Below are 19,674 nucleotides of genomic sequence, written 5' to 3'. Positions count from 1 at the left end.
AACCACGCCCCTGGCTGGCACAACAACAACAACAAAAAAAATCGGACCACAGAGGAGGGTAGATAAGTTTATTGCGCAAACGCCGCCCCCCCCACACCTGGCAGCTCTGAGGTCATTTTCTCCGCTTGTAGATTTTCTGTACAAACCCAAGGAAGATGGACCGTGGCAGGGGCGCAGCATGCTGCTCAACCAGGCTCATCAGGCGGCAGTAGCTGTCTTCCTCATACTGTGTGAAGACGGCGGGCAGATCCATCTCCTCATACAACATCTTCACCCGGGCCACCTTCTCTTCCTCCTTCTGCCCATAATTCTCCTACAAGAGGTGGGCCCGCAGTAACTCAGCCTTCAGCCTTCCACACATACCCTGGCCACCTCCAGATTCTCCCATTGCCTTCCTCCATATATTCAGCGCCCTCCACTCTATTCTTGCCTCCAATTTCAAGTGGGGAGATGGTGCCGTGGGTAAAGAAAGCCATGAGGTTCCTGAGTTGGATCCTCAGTATTACATGTGCCAGGGTGATGCTCTGGTTCTCTCTCATAAATAATTATTTTTTAATTAAAAGGAAAAAGCAAGAAAGTGGTCCAGGTGGCACAATAGGTAAAGCACTGGACTCTCAGGCCTGAGGCAAGAGTCCTGTATATTATGTGCCAGAGTGATCCTCTCTTCTCTCATAAGTAAACGAATGTTTTCATATTTTTATTTATTCATTCCCTTTTGTTGCACTTGCTTTTATTGTTGTTGTCATCGCTGTTGGATAGAGAGAAATGGAGAGAGGAGAAGACAGAGAGGGAGAAAGATAGACACCTTCAGACCTGCTTCACAGCTTGTGAAGTGACTCCCCTTAGGAGGGGAGCCGGGGGCTCGAACTGGGATCCTTATGCCGGTCTTTGCACGTGGCGTCACCTACGCTTAACCCGCTGCGCAACCAGTCAACTCCTGTTTTCATATTCTAAACATCTTGAACTGGGTCCTGTCCATCCCAAATGCTCCATATTGGCTGAGGCCTCATTTTTGTCTATGCAAGCACGTTATAAAAATTGGAGCCTGGTCATTCTTTGTGGCACACAGCTGGCTTTTGCTCATTAGTGAAGCAATACACTCATACACTAAGCCATGGTGACACTTATGTCCGCTGGTACTGCTCAGTGTACCAGGGGAATGCCCCTACTTGAGATCCACTGTTCCAGCCCCTTACCACCGGCCCCTGCCAGGCACCTGTATGATCTGGCGCTGCTCTGGTGAGGCCCGCTGCAAACACTGAACCACCAGCCAGCTGCACTTGTTGTCCTGGATGTCAGTGCCAACCTTGCCTGTCACACTGGGGTCCCCAAAGAGGTCAAGGTAGTCATCCTGGGTAGGGGTGCAGAAAAGGAGGTATGAAGTGCTTCCAAGGAGCAGAGTTGGTGCCCTCACTGTGCCTATACCCCACACCTGCCTACCTGGATCTGGAAGAACTCGCCCATCTCCATCAGTATCTTCTTGGCATTAGCGTGTTCCTTCTCCCCATCGATGCCCGCCTGCAGTGAAGGAAGGTCCTCAACCAGGTGCCAGGCCTGCCTCTGTTCCCTCTGCCCAGCTATTTCCTCCTACCAGGCCTCACCTGAATGTAGCCCCGAAATCCTGTCCCTACTCAGACAAGGCTGGCTTCCCTGATCTAGAAAGGACTGACTCAAGATCCTCTTTCTAGCCTATTTTACACCAGGCCTTTCTAGCAGGGCTAGCGAAGAATCCATCCCAAGACTCTAAGGCCATCTTGGGAAGTGTTTCCTAAATCAGTTTCCTAAGCAAGATTGGAGAAGCAAGGTCAAGGCTGGCAGTTAAGGGCCCTGACTACCTTTGAATCCATAGCTCTGCCCTCTCAGCCTAAAGTCCCTCTTTCCCACATGCTCCTCATTAGTGCAGGATTTGCTGCACTAGCAATATGATGGGTCCCCCAGTTCACTATCACTTCCCTGGGCTAGTTTTCACAGTCATCCTCACCTCACAGCTGAGGGAAGAGATGAAGGAACCTGCTCTGTGCCCCACAGTTCAGAAGTCCACAGAAACAAGACAGTACAGGTGGGAAGGGCCACTCACCATATACATGGCAGCAGCCACAGGGAGGTAGAAAGAATAGAAAGCGGTCTTGTACTTGACAATGGATTTGTACCTGCAGGTGGGCATGGGGAGAGACGCTTCTTAGAGGGGCTGTCCCACGAGGGCCCTCAGTCAGCATCCACACCCAGACAGGTTTCCCCCCGGCCCTCACCTCTTCTCAGTGAACCTGCTGAGATCCAAGTTGCCTGGAGGGGATGTGATGAGGTCCAGCGCCTGCCCAAGCTCAGTTTGATAGCAAGTCTAAGGAGGAGGAAGGCAGCCCATGAGCAGCACTCAGACCAGGGCTGGGCGACCCAGAAACCCCAGGCAGAGCAGGAAAAGCAACAGGAGGGAGGCCTCCTCCACACCCCACCCCACAGAAGGCCCATGTTGATACAGTCCTTTTATCACTCTTTCCAATCACACAGGAACACAGAAGCCTTCTCACCACCCTTCCTTATGATCATCCCTGGAAGCTGGTGTGGCCTGATGGCCAGATAGCACACACAGGCCAAAGCTGATGAAGCCGCACCCAGAACTATAGCTCACCTGCAGGAAGAGCTCCAACAGGTTCAAATAGTAGGGCTGGTCCCGGCAGTAGATCTTCAGGAGGCGGTAGATACATGCTTCCAGAAGCATGGCATCATTAACGGCATCCAAGCCTATGCCTGGCTAGTGGGGGCAGGGCAGAGCAAGCAATCAGGTCCTAGCTCAGCCTTGTGCCAAGACTGTCACTCTCAGCATGTCAGCAGGCATGTGTCCCTGCCACCCCAGAGTAAGGGGGTCCTTCCCCCTTTGTTCTTTGTTTCTTCCATTTATTTATTCGTTCATTTACAATTCATTTATTTAAATATTTATTGCATTTTGTTGCCCTTGTTGTTTTACTGTTGTAGTTATTATTGTCGTTGTCATTGTTGTTGGCTAGGACAGAGAGAAATGGAGACGGGAGGGGAAGACAGAGGGGGAGAGAAAGACAGGCATCTGCAGACCTGCTTCACTGCTTGTGAAGCGATTCCCCTGCAGGTGGGGAGCCGGGGCTCGAACTGGTATCCTTACTCGGTCCTTGCGCTTTGCGCCACGTGCGCTTAACCCACTGTGCTACTGCCCGACTCCCTTACTATTTATTTATTTATTTATTTATTTATTTTCCCCCAGGGTTATTGCTGGGCTCGGTGCCTGCACCATGAATCCACCGCTCCTGGAGGCCATTTTTCCCCCTTTTTGTTGCCCTAGTTGTTGCAGCCTCGTTGCGGTCATTATTGCCATCGTTGATGTTGCTATGTTGTTGGATAGGACAGAGAGAAATGGAGAGAGGAGGGGAAGACAGAGAGAGGGGGAGAGAAAGATAGACACCTGCAGACCTGCTTCACCGCCTGTGAAGCGACTCCCCTGCAGGTGGGGAGCCGGGGCTCGAACCGGGATCCTTACGCCGGTCCCTGCGCTTTGCGCCACATGCGCTTAACCCACTGCGCCACCGCCCGACCCCCCCTTACTATTTATTTTTATCCTGCAAACAAGGTTGTCACTGGGGCTAGATGCCAGCATTAGTAATACACTGCTCCCAGCAGCCATCTTTCCTTTTATTCTTTTTCTTCTATTTTTTTTTTTAATTAGATAAGACTGAAAGAAATTGGAGAGAGGGAGACAGACAGGGAGAAAGACAGACACCTGCTTCACCACTCATGAAGCATCTCCCCTGCAGGTAAGGAGTAGGTGCTTGAACCAAGGTCCTGGCGCATAATAACATGTGTGCTTAACTGGGTGCTCCACCACTCAGCCCCCTATTATTTTTAAATATTTATTTATTGAATAGAAAAAGAAATTGAGAGACAGGGGGAGAAAAGACAGAGGAAGAGAGATATCTGCAGCACTGTATAACTGCTTGCAAAGCTTTCCCCCTGCAGGTGGAGACCAGGGGCTTGAACTCGGGTCCTTGAGAATTATAACATGTGAGCTCAACCAGGTGTACCACTGCCTGGCCCCTATTTATGATTACTACTATTACTATTATTATTATCTTAAGAGACCACTGCTCAGCTCCAGCTTATGGTGGTACAGGGAATTGAACCTGAAACTTTGGAGCCTCAGGCATGAAATTCTTTTTGCATAGCTATTATGCTACTCCCCCACCCTGATTCTCTTTACTTATTAATGAGAGGGATAGGAGAGAGAACCAGAGTATCACTCCAGCATATGCGCTGCCATGGATCAAACTTAGGTCTTCATGCTTGAGAGTCAAACATCTTATCCACTGCGCTACCTCTAGGACTGCCCCCACCTTTACCTTCTTATACCAGCAAGGCTGGCCCCGACGAGTGAGGGATGAGTCCATTATGTCATCAGCCACCAGGAAGAAAGCCTGGAGCTAGAAGAAAGAACACAGGTAAGACACAAAGCGCTTCTTCTACCAGTGCCAGCAGCTGCTTTGAATAATCACTAAGGTGGAAAGGAGAAGAAGGATGGGAGGGATGAAGGCTTTGATTCTGTGCTGTGGGACATTGGAGAATTATTATATATATATATATATATATATATATATATATTCCTTTTTGTTGCCCTTGTTGTTTTATTGTTGTAGTTATTTATTGTTGTTATTGATGTTGTCATTATTGTATAGGACAGAGAGAAATGGAGAGAGATGGGGAAGACAAAGAGGGGGAGAGAAAGATAGACACCTGCAGACCTGCTTCACACTTGTGAAGCAACTCCCCTGCAGGTGGGGAGCTGGGGGCTCAAACTGGGATCCTTACACCAGTCCTTGTGCTTTGCACCACCAGCGCTTAACCCACTGCGCTACCACCCAACTCACTGGAGAATTATTTAAAAAAAATTTTTTTTAATTTATTATTAGATAGAGACAGAGAGGAATTGAGAGGGGAAGGAGAGGGAGAGAGGGAGAGAGACACCTGCAGCCCTGCTTCACCACTCCTTAAGCTTCCCCCCTGCAGGTGGGACTGGGGACTTGAATCTGGGTCCTTGCTCACTGTAGTTTGTGCACTTAACCAAGATGTGCCACTGCCTGGCCCTTGGAGAATTATATTTTTAAAGATTTTATCCAATGATAAATCACGAATAAAATAAAAATTAAATGAAAGATAAAAACAAAAAATATATAATGAGTTATTCAATGAGAGAACCAGATCATCACTCTGGCACATGTGATACTGGGGACTGAACTCAGGACCTCATGCTTGCAAGTCAGGCACTCTACCCACAGTGCCACCTCTCAGGCCACAAAGACTTCTTTGGTTCAGCCTTCCCCCCTATAAAATAAGTGTGCAAATGATTATTTTAATAGGTTAAGGTCACAGCAGTGTCTGGATATCCCCAGACCAGTAGCTATGGGTCATCTCTGGAATCAAGAGATGAAACATCACTTCATACTGTATTCTGCTCTTACCAAACGTTTCTGACTACGTGAAGTAGGTTTCTTCATGCAGCTTGACCTCACAAGATTCTGAAATAAAAGGTGGCTGAACCTCTATGGTCCTTGGCATTCTGTCTACAGTAGAGGACCCAGGAGCAAACCCCAGCCTGGCACTGACCTGGGGGCACAGGAGTAAAAGGAGGAACTGAAGTCTGACTCCTGTGAACTTGAGTTACATTATATTTTTCTTTTTCCCTTTTATTTATTTTTTAATATTTATTTATTCCCTTTTGTTTTTTAATATTTATTTTATATTTATTCCCTTTTGTTTTTTTTTAATATTTATTTTTAAAATTTATTTTCCCTTTTGTTGCCCTTGTTTTATTGTTGTAGTAGTTGTTGTTATTGATGTCATTGTTGTTGGATAGGACAGAGAGAAATGGAGAGAGGAGGGGAAGACAGAGAGGGGGAGAGAAAGACAGACACCTGCAGACCTGCTTCACCGCCTGTGAAGTGACTCCCCTGCAGGTGGGGAGCCAGGGCTGGAACCGGGATCCTTATGCCGGTCCTTGCACTTTGCGCTAAGTGCACTTAACCCGCCGCACTACTGCTCGACTCTTACTCCCTTTTGTTACCCTTGTTGTTTTCTTGTTGTAGTTGTTGTTGTTATTAATGTCGTCGTTGCTGGATAGGACAGAGAGAAATGGAGAGAGGAGGGGAAGACAGAGGGGGGAGAGAAAGATAGACACCTGCAGACCTGCTTCACTGCCTGTGAAGCAACATCCCTGCAGGTGGGGAGCCGGGGGCTCGAACTGGGATCCTTATGCCAGTCCTTGTGCTTTGTGCCACGTGCACCTAACTGGCTGCGCTAAAGCCTGACTCCCTTTCCCTTTATTTTTATTGCTATCACTGGGGCTCGATGATCACACAACGAATCCACCACTCCTGGTGGCCATTTTTTCCATTTTGATTTAACAGAGAAAACCTGCGAGGGGTTGAGAAAAAAAAAAAAAAAAAAAAACACCTGCATCACTGCTTCACCACTCAGGAAGGTCACAAGGTCCCCCTTGCAGCTGGGGACCAGGGGCTTAAACCCAGATACATGTGAATGGTAATATTTGTTCCTCCTTCTTTTTAAATTTTTTTTTATATTTATTTTCCTTTTGTTGCCCTTGCTTTTTATTGCTTTTGTAGTTATTATTGTTGTTGTTATTGATGTCGTCACTGTTAGATAGGACAGAGAGAAATGAGAGAAATGGAGAGAGGAGGGGGAGAGAAAGATAGACACCTAGAGACCTGCTTCACCGCTTGTGAAGCGACTCCCCTGCAGGTGGGGAACCGGGGGCTCGAACCTGGATCCTTAAGCCGGTCCTTGCGCTTTGCGCCCGCTGCACTACCGCCCAACTCCCTTCTTCATTCATTATTATTATAATTATCATTATTATTTATTAGTTTATTTATTCCGTTTTTGTATAGTTTTTTTAATATTTATTTATTCCCTTTTGTTGCCCTTGTTGTTTTCTTATTGTTGCTGTGGTTATTGTTATTGTTGTTGTTGGATAGGACAGAGAGAAATGGAGAGAGGAGGAGAAGACAGAGAGGGGGAGAGACACCTGCAGACCTGCTTCACCCCTTGTTAATCGACTCCCTTGCAGGTGGGGAGCCAGGGGCTGGAATCCTTACAATGGTCCTTGTGCTTGGGGCCACCTGCGCTTCACCTGCTGTGCTACCGCCCAACTCACTTTCCCTCTTCTTTTTAAAGATTTTCTTAAAAAACTTACTTTATTTGATAGAAAAGATAGCCTGCCCCTGCATAACCATTATGCTATCTACCCCCGTCTGACTTTTTAATTTTATTTTAAGGATTTTTTTTTTAATATTTTATTTATTTATTCCCTTTTGTTGCCCTTGTTATTTTATTGTTGTAGTTATTATTGTTGTCGTCGTTGTTGGATAGGACAGAGAGAAATGGAGAGAGGAGGGGAAGACAGGGAGGGAGAGAGAAAGATAGACACCTGCAGACCTGCTTCACCGCCTGTGAGGCGACTCCCCTGCAGGTGGGGAGCCAGGGCTTGAACCGGGATCCTTGCTCCGGTCCTTGTTCTTAGCGCCACCTGCGCTTAACCCTCTGCGCTACAGTCCGACTCCCCTGACTTTTTTATTTTAAAGAAACTTTCTTTTTGTTCTTTTTCTTTGTTCTCTTTCTTTTTTTATTTATTACTAGAGAGAGACAGAGAGAGAAATTGAGAGGGGATGAGGAGATAGAGAGACAGAGCGACATCTGTAGCACTCCTTCACCACTTGTGAAGCTATCCCCCTGCAGGTTGGGACCAGGGGCTTAAACCCAAGCCCCTGCACACTGTAACATGTGCGCTCAACCAGGTGCACCACCACCCAGCCCCTTCACTCAAAGACTCTATTTAGAAGGAGGACTATTTTGTTTAAAGATTTATTTAATCACAGAATAGATAGTGCTCCCATGCAGTAACCTGGGGCTCAAACCTGGATCCTCTTGTATGAGGAAGTGTGTGCTTTTCTAGGCAAATTATCTCCCAGCCCCAGGGAGCTCCTCGCCTCCCCCCCACTGCCCCACTTTTTAATCAAAATTTATTTGTTCTATTTTTCCTGTCTAGGACTCACTGGGATTTCACATATGCACGATTCTACTTCCCCAGGAGGACATATTTTTTCTTTTCTTTTTGGAGAGAGAAAGGGAAAGACTACAGCAACAAAACGTCTTTCTTTCTTTTTTAAAATATTTATTTATTTATTTTCCCTTTTTTGTTGCCCTTGTTTTATTGTAGTTATTATTGTTGTTATTGATGTTGTTGTTGGATAGGACAGAGAGAAATGAAAAGAGGAGGGGAGAGAGAGGGGGAGAGAAAGATAAGATACCTGCAGGCAGACCTGTTTCACCACTTGTGAAGTGACCTCCCTGCAGGTGGGGAGCCGGGGGCTCAAACTGGGATCCTTCCGCTTTGCACCACCGGTACTTAACCCGCTATGCTACCACCCGATCCCCCAAAGCTCCTTTCTGTATGATTGCATGCCAGGCTTGAACCTGGGTGCCACATATAGCAAAGCAGCACACTATCCAAGCGAGCTATTTTGCTAGTCCCAGACTTCACCTTCCCCCAAGATAGAAGACAACAGACAGTGAGAGAGAGATGCACCACTCTACCCCTTATGAATCTTCCTTTACAAGTCAATCCCTTGTGGTAGCAAAAGGCTTAAACCCAGGATCTCACTCATGGCAAATCGTGTGCTCTCCTGTGCCCTCTTTATCTTGTGTGAGAGAAGCAGAGCAGCCTCCACTCTGGCAATATGCAAACCTTATGCAAGTCCTGTGCTCAACCTGCTAAGCCAACTCCTAGCTGCCAAGAGTGCTTACAAATTAAAAGCCTGGACACTAAAAAGCCAGTTGTGATGGAGGGACTAAATCCTACTACACTCAAGACTGGAGGAAAACTCAAATCCAGGCATCATACACACACACACACACACACACACACACACACACACACATATATATTAACCAGAGCACTGCCTTAGCTTTGGCTTCTGGTGGTGCAGGGGACTGAACCTGGGACTTTAGAGCCTCAGGCATGAGAGTCCCTTTGCATAACCATTATGCTGTCTACCAGATCCAGAATATAGGGGCTGGGTAGACAGCATAATGGTTCTGCAAAGACTTCTGTGACTGAGGCTTTATGGTCCCAGGTCCACTATTTAACTGCTTCTGGGATGCTTTGTATTCAGACAGAGACACATATCGGAAGAGAAATCATAGCAACAGAACCTCTTCTGATGCCATAGCCGCTCGCATGTGGTGCCGTGGGTTGAAGCTGGACTACACACATGGCAATTCACGTGCCCTACCTGGTAAGTTCTCTCTGGCCATAGATGCCTTTTTTTTTTCTTGGTTATTGCCAGGGCTTCAGTGCTCTAAGTGGATTTTTTTCCCTTTACTGGATAGAGACAGAGAGGGAACGAGACAGAGAGACACCTGCAGCCTTGATTCACCACTCATGAAGCTTCTCCCTTGCAGGAGGGGACCAGGGACTTGAACCTGGCTCTTTGCGCACTATAATGTGAGCACTTAACCAGGTGAGCCACTGCCTGGCCCCAATCAATTTTTTTATATGGAAAGAAAAAGAGAGACAAAAAAAAAAAAAAAAGAGAGAAAGAAAGAAAGAGAGAGAGAAAGAAAAAGAAACAGAGAGACAGAGAGAGGGAAAGAAGCCATAGTGCCAAAGCTTCCTCCAGTGCATGGCAGCCAGGCTCCAACCTGGAGCTCATGGCAAAGCAGTGCTCTACCCAAGTGAGCTATCTTGCTGGTTCGAGGACTTAGTTCTAAAAGGTTTCAGGTCCAAGCCTGGCCCCTATTGAACTGAAGGATGCTTCAGTGTATGGACTCTTTCTCTCTCAATATATATATATATATGTTTGTCTGAAAAAGTCAGTCCAGAGAAGTGAAGTACCAGCAGAAATCAAAACATAAAATAAGCATTGGGGGGGGGGGGAGTCGGGCGGTGGTGCAAAGCGCAAGGACTGGCGGGAAGAATTCCGGTTTGAGCCCCTGGCTCCCCACCTGCAAGGGAGTCGCTTATAAGCAGTGAAGTAGGTCTGCAGGTGTCTACCTTTCTCTCCCCTTCTCTGTCTTCCCCTCCTCTCTCCATTTCTCTCTGTCCTAGCCAACAACGACGACACCAATAACAACAATAATAACTACAACAAGGGCACCAAAAGGGAATAAATAAATGTTAAAAAAATAATCTTAAAAAAAAAAGCTTTTTTTTTTTTTTTTAGCCTTCAAGATTATCACTGAGACTCGGTGCTGTCACTCTGAATCCACAGCTCCTGGTATTCATTTTTTCCCCTTTCCTTTGCATTTTATTTGAAAGGACAGAGAGAAATTGAGAGGGGAGGTGGATATAGGGAGACCTACAGACCTGCTTCACCACTCATCAAGTGTCCTTGCTGTAGTCAGGACCTGGGTCCCTGAATGGATCCTTGTCTTAGTACTATATGTGCTTAACTGGACGCATCACCACCCATTCCCATTTTTGAAAACCATCAGAGGTTTGCCAGCTTCCATCTCTGCTTTGGGAGAACCTTCTAAAAAAATCGATGCTACTGTGCTGATTACCCTCCTCTGCTCAGAGGAAGAGCTGGCCTATTCCAAGGAGTCAGCAGGGGCTGGTCTGTGGGTTCCCAGTGTCTGCTGCCCCCAGGGAAGTTCACTGTCTGAATTAGCTTGACAGAGGCACAGAAACAACTAAGAAGTTTAAGCTCCAGGCCCGCACCCCTATGCTGGGTACCCGCCTGCCACATGTGCTCACCAGTTCTATACACCAGCCCACGGTGAGGGCCCGCCGGAGACTCTCAGCATCCTGCTGCCTGGGCTCCACAAGCTCCTGGAACACCACGAGCACTGTCAGACCTCGATGGTACTTGCCGCCGATGACATTGTACTCCAGGACCTTCCGGGCCAAGGCATTAAGGACAACTGCTTGAGTTTCTCCTTGATCTCACCCATTTCCACCTAAACCCTGCTCAGCTCTGGCTGATTGTGGTGGTGGGGATTGAATTTGGCAGCTCAGAGCTTCTGGCATGAGAGTCTTTTTTTGTCTCCAGGGTTATTGCTGGGGCTCGGTGCCTACACTATGAGTCCACTGCTCGTGGAGGTTACTTTCCCTTTTGCTTTTGTTGCCCTTGTTATTATTATTATTGTTATTATTGCTGTCATTATTGTTCGATAAGATGGAGAGAGGGAGTCAGGCAGTAGCGCAGCGGGTTAAGCACACATGGTGCAAAGCTCAAGGATCGGTGTAAGGATCCTGGTTCGAGCCCCCGGGTCCCCACCTGCAGGGGAGTCACTTCACAGGCGGTAAAGCAGGTCTGCAGGTGTCTTTCTCTCCCCCTCTCTGTTTTCCCCTCCTCTCTCCATTTCTCTCTGTCCTATCCAACATCAACATTAATAACTACAACAATAAAAAAAGGGCAACAAAAGGGAATAAATAAATTAATTAAATTTTAAAAAAGAGTATGCATGTACAAGCTATTGTATTTACTGTTGAATGTAAAACATTAATTCCTCAATAAAGAAATAAATTTAAAAAAAAAAAAAAGATGGAGAGAGGACCAGAAGACAGAAAGGGGGAAAGACAGACACCTGCAGACCTGCTTCACCACCTGTGACTCGACCCCTCTGCAGGTGGAGAGCTGAAGGCTCAAACCAGGATCTTTACACTGGTCTGTGCGCTTTGTGCCATGTGCATGTAACTGGCTACACTACTGCCCGGCCCGTCTTTTATATAAACACTATGCTATCATTGTGAATGGTAAAGATTCCCCTCTTTGGGTGGGGAGCAGAGCTCAAACTCAGGTCCTTGTGCACGGTAAGATGTGAACCACCACTTAGACCCCAACTAAATCTTAAAAAAAAAAAAAAAAAAAAGGAAAAAATTTTTTAAAGTGGGTAGGGGATGGGAGTATGGATTGACCTGACAACACCCATGTTCAGCGGGGAAGGAATTACAGAAGCCAGACCTTCCACCTTCTGTACCCCCTAATGATTTTGGACCCATACTCCCAGAGGGATAAAGAATAGGAAAGGTATCAGGGGAGGGGATGGGATACAGAGTTCTGATGGTAGGAATTGTGTGGAAGTGTACACTTCTTACCCTATCCCTATGGTTTTGTCAGTGTTTCCTTTTTTTTTTTTTTTTGAGTATATAAAATTTTATTTGATGGAAATACTCCAGCATCCAAAGGGAAGACATAATGTAAGCACTTAACCAGCTGTACCTCTGCTTGGCCCCTCCCCCAATTTTTTTTTTCCAGTGTTTCATTTTCCTAAATAAAACATAAAAAAGGGCAGAGGGTAGATAGCATAATGGTTATGCAAACAGACTCTCATGCCTGAGGCGCCAAAGTCCCAGGTTCAATCCCCCGCACCACCATAAGGCAGAGCTGAACAGTGCTCTGGTTAAAAAATTAAAATTAAAATTAAAAAAAAAAAAAACATTAAAAAAAGTGGGTAGGGGAGCTGAGCAGTGCTCTGGTAAAAACTAATAATAATAATAATAATAGTACAAAATCAAGGTTGAAAGATTTCCTCCTAGAGCCTGCACTGCAAATAGCAGTCTGAAGACTCACCAGAGTCCCCGAACAGTTAGGTAAGTCTCATCTGTGTATACCAACCCCTGGGGGTTGGGAGTTGGTGGTTGGGGGGAGAGTCACACAGGAAAAGTGAAAAAGACCACAGCACTGAGACTTACTCCAGTACAGTGGGGGCTGGACTTGAACCTGGGTCAAGTACTGGACAAAGCAACACACTATTTAGGTGAGCTATTTCACTAACCAGAAGCCAGCTTCTACACCAGCCACAAGCCCTCCCACAGCCATAGCCCACAGCCATCCAAGGTGCACAAAGACTAAGTCCCTCTGATCAAGGAGGCCTCACCTCCTTGAGCCGGGCGATAGCATCTCCAGTCTCAGGGTTCCCCAGCTCATCCTCAGTCAGCACCTTGACAATCTGGGAGAAGTGCTGGAGGAAATTCTGCTTTTCTTGATCATAAAGATCCAACTTCTGATCTCCATTCATTCTGAGAGAGGAGTGTAATGATCTGAGAAGAAAGAGGACTAGTCAGAATTAGGCTCAGCCACTCCCCTCCCCGAGGCCCCTCACCCCCACCACACTCACCGAGGCTCCTCTGTCCACGCTTGGCACCAGCAGCGGGCACCATGCCAGGCCCCCAGGACTGGGCACCCACGCACCAGGGAGGGCCGACGCAGGGAACCCAGGCACCTTTCCTGGGGCACCCAGCAAGGGGCTGGCATCAAGAAGACCCTCACAGATCTCAGCCAACAGGACAGGGGCATCTTGGGGGGGTGGCATAGGGAGGGGGCACCGAGCACTCCCTGCAGGAGCAAGCACCAAAGGCAGATGCACAGTGGCAACTCCCCAAGCCACCTCCACCAACCCAATCTATCAACCAGAATGCCCTACCCTCTTCTGGGATGAAATTGATAGTATAGGCAAAATGATGACTGAGTGGCATATAAAAGAAAATGGCTTTTATCCTACACTTTCTTATCTGGCCTCTCTTTTCCCGCATGCTCTTGGTGCCTGCTCCACTCACCAGGACCCGCCATGCTGCTGCCTCTCACGAGACTGAACTTGTGTAGCCAAGCTCTGGTAAACTTAGCTTAAAAAGATTCTCCTTGGGAGTCAGGCGGGAGCACAGCGGGTTAAGCACAGGTGGCGCAAAGCGCAAGGACCAGCGTAAATATCCTGGTTCGAGCCCCCAGCTCCCCAACTGCAGGGGAGTCGCTTCACAGGCAGTGAAGCAGGTCTGCAGGTGTCTATCTTTCTCTCCCCCTCTCTGTCTTCCCCTCCTCTCTCCATTTCTCTCTGTCCTATCCAACAACAATGACATAAATAACAACAATAATAACAACAATAAAAAAACAAGGGCAAGAAAAGGGAAAATAAATATTTTTTTTTAATTCTAAAAAAAAAAAAAAAATATTCTCCTCTACAGTGCTCAGGTTAAAATAGTAAGATGGACAAGCAAGATAATGTATTTGCTTTGCCATATGCACAGCCCAGGTTTGAGTCTGCCCTCCAGTGCACTAAGGGAAGTTTTGATGTTGTGGTGTCTCTTTCTCTCTTTTCTTTTTTTTTTTAATTGCCACCAGGGTTATTGCTGGGGCTCAGTTCCGGCACTATGAATCCACAGCACCCAGCAGCCATTTTTTTCCCTTTTTTTTTGCCCCCCCCCTTTCTATTTTATTGGCTAGGACAGAGAGAAATTGGGGGAGGGTAGAAAAGGAGAGAAAAAGACATCTGCAGACCCACTTCACCACTTATGAAGCATCCCCTACAGGTGGGGAGCAGGAGCTCCAACCCAGGTCTTTGTGCATGGTAGTACATGCACTTGACCAGGTGCACCAACACCTGGGCCCCTCTCTTTCTATCTGAAAAGAAGTGCTAGAGATGACCTATTATTATCATTATTATTATAACAATATTAATAATACAGCAAGAATTCAATGTCACCAGAGATGGCACACCCAGTAGAGTGCACAGGTTACCATGTGCAGGATCAAGCCCCTGGCTCCTACCTGCAGGGGGGAAGTTTCACAAGTAGTAAAACAGTGCTACAGCTGTCTCTCATCTCTGTCTCTCACCCTCTATCAAATACAGGAAATGGTGCGGGGGAGACAGCATAATGGTTACGGCAAACAGACTCTCAATGCCTTAAGTCCCAGGTTCAATCCCCCGCCCCACCATAAGCGAGAGCTGAGCAGTACTCCAGTGTTTCTCTGTGTGTGTGTCTCTCTCTTTCTCTGCATCTCTCTAAAAAATAAAATTAATTAAAAAAATCAAATACAGGAAATGGAAAAATGAAAAAAGGGGGTGGGGGCCAGGAGGTAGTACACCAGGTTAAGCGCACATAGTATGAAGCCAAGGACGGGTTCAAGGATCCCTGTTCGAGGCCCCAGCTACCCACCTGCAGGGGAGGGGTCACATCACAAGCGGTGAAGCAGGTCTGCAGGTGTCTATCTTTCTCTCTCCCTACCTATCCCCCCTCTATTTCTCTTTGTCCTATTCAATAAAATGAAAAAGAAAAAAAAAAAAAGGCCGCCAGGAGCAGTGGATTTATAGTACAGGCACCAAAACCCAGAGATAACCCTGAAGGCAAAAAGAAAAAAGGGGCGAGGAGGGAAGAGTAAGATGAGGCCTGGAAGATGGCACAGTGAAGAGCGGGGGATAGGATAGATAGCATAATGGTTTTGCAAAGAGATTCTCATGCCTGAGGCTCCAAAGTCCCAGGTTCAATCCCCCGCACTACCATAAACCAGAATTGAGCAGTAAAAAGGAGGACAAGGACAAGGAGAAGAAGAAATAAAGTGAATAAAGCGTTGGACTCTCAAGATTACATGTGCCAGAGAGGTTTTCTAGTTCTCTCTCCTCCCCTCTCCCTCTCTAGCATTAATAAACAGATAAGTACATGAGAAGAAGAGGAGGAGTAATAAGAATGTCCGCTGGGAGTGGTAGAGTTGTGCAAGCACCGAGGCCCAGTGATAACCCTGACGTCAAAATAAATTATTTTTAAAAAAGAACTCAGTGTCACCTAAATCTCCTTCTCAACCACCAAACTCTAGGGAGCCTCGGGGACTGGTGCTCTCTCGGGATGGGGCACAGCTACAAGAATCCAAAGTGAGATCCAAGGTGGAATTCTTGCATCAAGCTGAGATTGGAGGCAGGAGGATTACGGGGCAGTCACAGAGCCTAGAACCCAGGAACCCAGGAACCCAGGAACCCAGGAAGGAGGTGGGAGTCCTCAGAGAGGGCTGAAGTGTAAGGAACCCGTGGCCTGGGTGGAGCAGGAAGGTAGCACGGGTTGTGGTACTCTGGGGCTCCTATAGGTACCCAAAGTCTGAAGAGTCCCCGCATGCCCAGAAGTCAGCCCAGCAGGCCCCCTTTCCCCTCCAAAAAAACCGGAGAGCTCCAAGCATCAGGCGGATGCTCTGGGCCTCATATTGTCCTTGCAGAGCTGAGGCCGAGTGTTCAGCCCGCAACTCCAGCCCCAAAGCGCGGCCTCTCTCACCTGTTCCACGATGCTCCGGCTCGCTCCAAACTCTTAGCCGGGGACTCCTAAAATCCGTGCCTGGTCGCCGCTCGGCTCTCTGGGAGGAGTAGTTCTCCCCCACCGTTCCCTGAGGACCAAATGGCATCGAGAGACTACAATTCCCGGCGTGCTGCGCGAGAGGCAGGCACGACGCCATGTAGCGTGGGCCGGCTGGGCGGAGACGAGCCGCACTGATTGGCTGCATTAGCTCGTATGAGCATGGGGCCCTGGAGTGGGCGGCCAATGGGAGGATCGTAGGTAGCAGAGACGAGGCTAGAAGCACAGCCCACTCCAGCTGTCACCTCTACACCAACCAGACTTGTCTTCTCACTTTCTCCATTCACATTTTAGGCTCCTAACAGTACCGGCTTTGTCACTTCTTGGCTCGTTTAACTTCTTGGTTCATTTAACTCCCCGGATCTAGTATGATCTCTAGAAACTGGCTTTCAGTTAAGAGTGGTTATGGTCACGCGATAATGTGTAGAAAGAGTATATAACGTATATAAAGAGCCTCGATAATGTGATGTGGGAGGTGGCGCAGTGGATAAGGCTCTGGATTCTGAACCATGAGATCCTGAGTTCAATCCCCGGCAGCACACGTACCAGAGTGATGCCTGGTTCTTTCTCATGACTAAATAAACTCTTAAAAAAAAAAAAAAAAAAAGAGCCTCGATAGTGAAAGGTTCCGAGAAGAAACCTGGAGCCTCACCCTGTGCACACCTTCCGAACCAGCCTTGATCTCATTGGCTATCTCCCTTAGTCACTCCCAACCCCCAGTAACTTCACCCATCTGGAAAGATGCCTGAAATTACAAACTACTTAAAATACAAATGGTTTTTAAGTTGTGAAATGAAATCACTGTCAAGGCTGTGTTGCTTTTTATCATTACTCACCACTGTACTATAACTTCTTTTTTTTTCCCTTTTTTTTTTGTTTTGTTACCCTGGTTGTTTTACCATTGTGGTTATTATTATCTTTATTATTCATGTTGTTGTTGTTGAATAGGAATAGGACAGAGAGAAATGGAGAGAGGAGGGGAAGACAGAGAGGGGGAGAGAAAGACCTGCAGATCTGCTTCACCACCTGTGAAGTGACTACCCTGCATGTGGGGAGCCGGGGCTCGAACCGGGATCCTTCAGCCGGTCCTCGCCCTTTACGCCACGTGTGCTTAACCCACTGCAACCGCCTTCTTCTTCTAGCGTTTGCCCTTCTTCGGTAGCCAGTCAACAGCGTCAGGTTGAGCCTGATGTCTGCTTGTTGCTGGCTTTGAAAGTGACTGGGATCCATGTGGATTCAGTCGGCTAGGAAGGATCGTCAGTTTCCCCAATAAATGGGTACTCACGGGATGCACCACGAGAAGGTCGATCCAATGCATCCCTGCGACCGCCTGATCCCCTATAACTTCTTTTCAAAGCAGTTAGACAAGAAAAAGGAAAAGAAGGTGAAATTGAAAAAAAGTTTAAAATAATTATTATTCCCACCCATCCACAAAGATCTGTGTATACCTATGTTTGTAGCAGCACAATTTGTAATAGCCAAAACCTGGAAGCAACCCAGGTGTCCAACAACAGATGAGTGACTGAGTAAGTTGTGGTATATATATATATACAATGGAATACTACTCAGGTATTAAAAATGATGATTTCACTGTTTTCATCCCATCTTGGATGGAGCTTGAAGAAATCATGTTAAGTGAAATAAGTCAGAAACAGAAGGATGAATATGGGATGATCTCACTCACAGGCAGAAGTTGAAAAATAAGATCAGAAGAGAAAACACTAAGCAGAACTTGAATTGGAATTGTTGTATTGCACCAAAGTAAAAGACTCTGGAGCTGGGGGTGCGGGGGTGGGTTTCAGGTCCTGGAACAGAGGACCTAGTGGGGGTTGTATTTTTGTGTGGAAAAATGAGAAATGTTATGCATGTACAAACTGTTGTATTTACTGTCTACTGTAAAACATTAATCCCCCATCCTCCAATAAAGAAAAAATAACAATAACAATTTCACATATGATAAGATCCTATAGAAGATAAATTCACAAGAGATAGTACAGTTAATAAACTGGGCAAAGTTGTTTTTGTGTTGCAAAGTCCCATATGTTTCTACACACTCATTGCAATTCAAAAAGGAAATGAGGGCTGGCAATGAAACTCAGTAAAAGAGTGTATTAAACTGATTTTCCTCCCAGAGCACTGGTCAGATCTAGTTTATGGCGGTACCTGAGAATTGAATGTGGGATGCCTGAGCCTCTGCATAACCTATGCTAACTCCCCAGCCAAGATCAGAATCCTTAAATAAGTGACTTTTTTTTTTTTTCCTTTTTTTAACCAGAGGGCCATTTTGCTCTAACCATGGGTGATGCTAGGGAATGAACCTGGAACCTCATGCTTGCAACTTTCCAGGGCGACCTTTGTATCTCTGTTGTCTCTCCAGCCCAGGATCAGAATTCTGAGACTTCTGCTCTTGTACTTACGTTGTTTTGTTTTGATACCAGAGCTCTACTCAATTATAGTTTATTGTGATGTGGGAATTGATTCTGGGATTTAGGAGCCACTGGCATGAAAATCTCTTTGCATAACCATTATACTATCCTCCCAGACCTGTTTTGTATTCACTGTGTTGCCCTACAAGAGGAAACAGGCCAGTCTGGTGACTGTACTTTTAGTGGTGCCCAGACTAATTGCTATAATAGCTACGAATGCATATTCTAAATCTATCCCCTCCTCCCCTTTTAATTTCTCTCTTTTTTTAATTTTTTTTTTTTTAACCAGAGCACTGCTCAGCTCTGGCTTATGGTTGTGTGGGGGATTGAACCTGGGACTTGAAAGCCTCAGGCATGAACGTCTCTTTCAGAATCATTATGCAATACTCCCACCCTCTTTTTATAAATTTTATTTATTTATTATTATATTTATTTATTTATTGGATAGAGACAGTCAGAAGTCGAGAGGAAAGGGGAGACAGAAAAGAAAAGAGACAGAGAGACACCTGCATCCCTGCTTCACCATTCATGAAGCTTTCTCCCTGCAGGTGGGAACCAGGGACTTGAACCTGGGTCCCTGCACATTGTAACATGTGTACTCAACCAGGTGCACCACAGCTTGGCCCTGATTTCTCTATCATGTAAAAAGAAAAGGACAAAAGGAAAAAATAGCTGTTGTAAATGGTGGATTCACTGTACTCCAGTAGTAACCCTGGTGGCTGTATAGAAAGAAATAAGAAAAAGAAACAAAGTTTATCTGGGAGGCAGAGAGATAGCTCCCCAGGCAAGGAATAAAACTTACCATGCATAGGACCCAGGTTCAAGCCCCAGCACTACATGGGACTGTGGCTCTGGAAGAAGATCCCATGTTGTAGTGTCTTTTTCTCTCCATTCTATTTTTCTAGCCAGATGAAAAAACAGCAGGATGGTTGGCAAGATAGTTCATTTAGTGAGTCTGCTTTGCCACATGTGTGACCCAGATTCAAGTCCAGCTCCCATCACATTGGAGGATGCTTCAATGCACAAGGACCCGGGTTCGGGCCCCCAGTCCCCACCTGCAGGGAGAAAGCTTCATGAATGGTGAAGCAGGGATGCAGGTGTCTG

General features: G+C 46.6%; 1 protein-coding gene across 2 annotated transcripts; it reads right to left on the bottom strand.

Moving 5' to 3' along the window:
- Window positions 1–54: 54 nt before the first annotated feature.
- On the bottom strand, window positions 55–16,215 carry FDPS (farnesyl diphosphate synthase). Of its 2 annotated transcripts, none has more exons than XM_016189215.2 (10): window positions 16,067–16,215; window positions 12,913–13,075; window positions 10,787–10,927; window positions 4,362–4,442; window positions 2,627–2,749; window positions 2,250–2,338; window positions 2,078–2,150; window positions 1,441–1,518; window positions 1,217–1,351; window positions 55–313 (listed from the first exon to the last, which is right to left on the bottom strand). In XM_016189215.2, exons 2-10 carry the CDS (start codon window positions 13,051–13,053, stop codon window positions 113–115), a joined length of 1,062 nt encoding a protein of 353 aa, XP_016044701.1. In that variant the 5' UTR covers window positions 13,054–13,075; window positions 16,067–16,215; the 3' UTR covers window positions 55–112. The 2 variants fall into 2 exon arrangements, with proteins under 2 accessions (XP_016044701.1, XP_007525380.1); XM_007525318.3 differs by lacking the exon at window positions 16,067–16,215 and adding an exon at window positions 13,153–13,346.
- Window positions 16,216–19,674: the final 3,459 nt, after the last annotated feature.

The sequence above is a fragment of the Erinaceus europaeus genome, chromosome 11 (assembly GCF_950295315.1).
Source record: "Erinaceus europaeus chromosome 11, mEriEur2.1, whole genome shotgun sequence".
Taxonomy (NCBI): domain Eukaryota; kingdom Metazoa; phylum Chordata; class Mammalia; order Eulipotyphla; family Erinaceidae; genus Erinaceus; species Erinaceus europaeus.
Note: the sequence above shows the minus strand (reverse complement) of the source record. Positions and strands in the feature narration are given on the sequence as shown.

What these genes read in the sequence shown, in the direction of transcription:
- FDPS (XM_007525318.3), bottom strand. Translation starts at nt 13,331, where the DNA reads ATGCCCCTGTCCTGTTGGCTGAGATCTGTGAGGGTCTTCTTGATGCCA. An exon ending in AGCCTTGCTGGTATAAGAAG is followed by an intron (nt 2,750 to 4,361) that starts GTAAAGGTGGGG and finishes TGCCCCCACTAG; the next exon opens with CCAGGCATAGGCTTGGATGC. An exon ending in GCGAGTTCTTCCAGATCCAG is followed by an intron (nt 1,352 to 1,440) that starts GTAGGCAGGTGT and finishes ACCCCTACCCAG; the next exon opens with GATGACTACCTTGACCTCTT.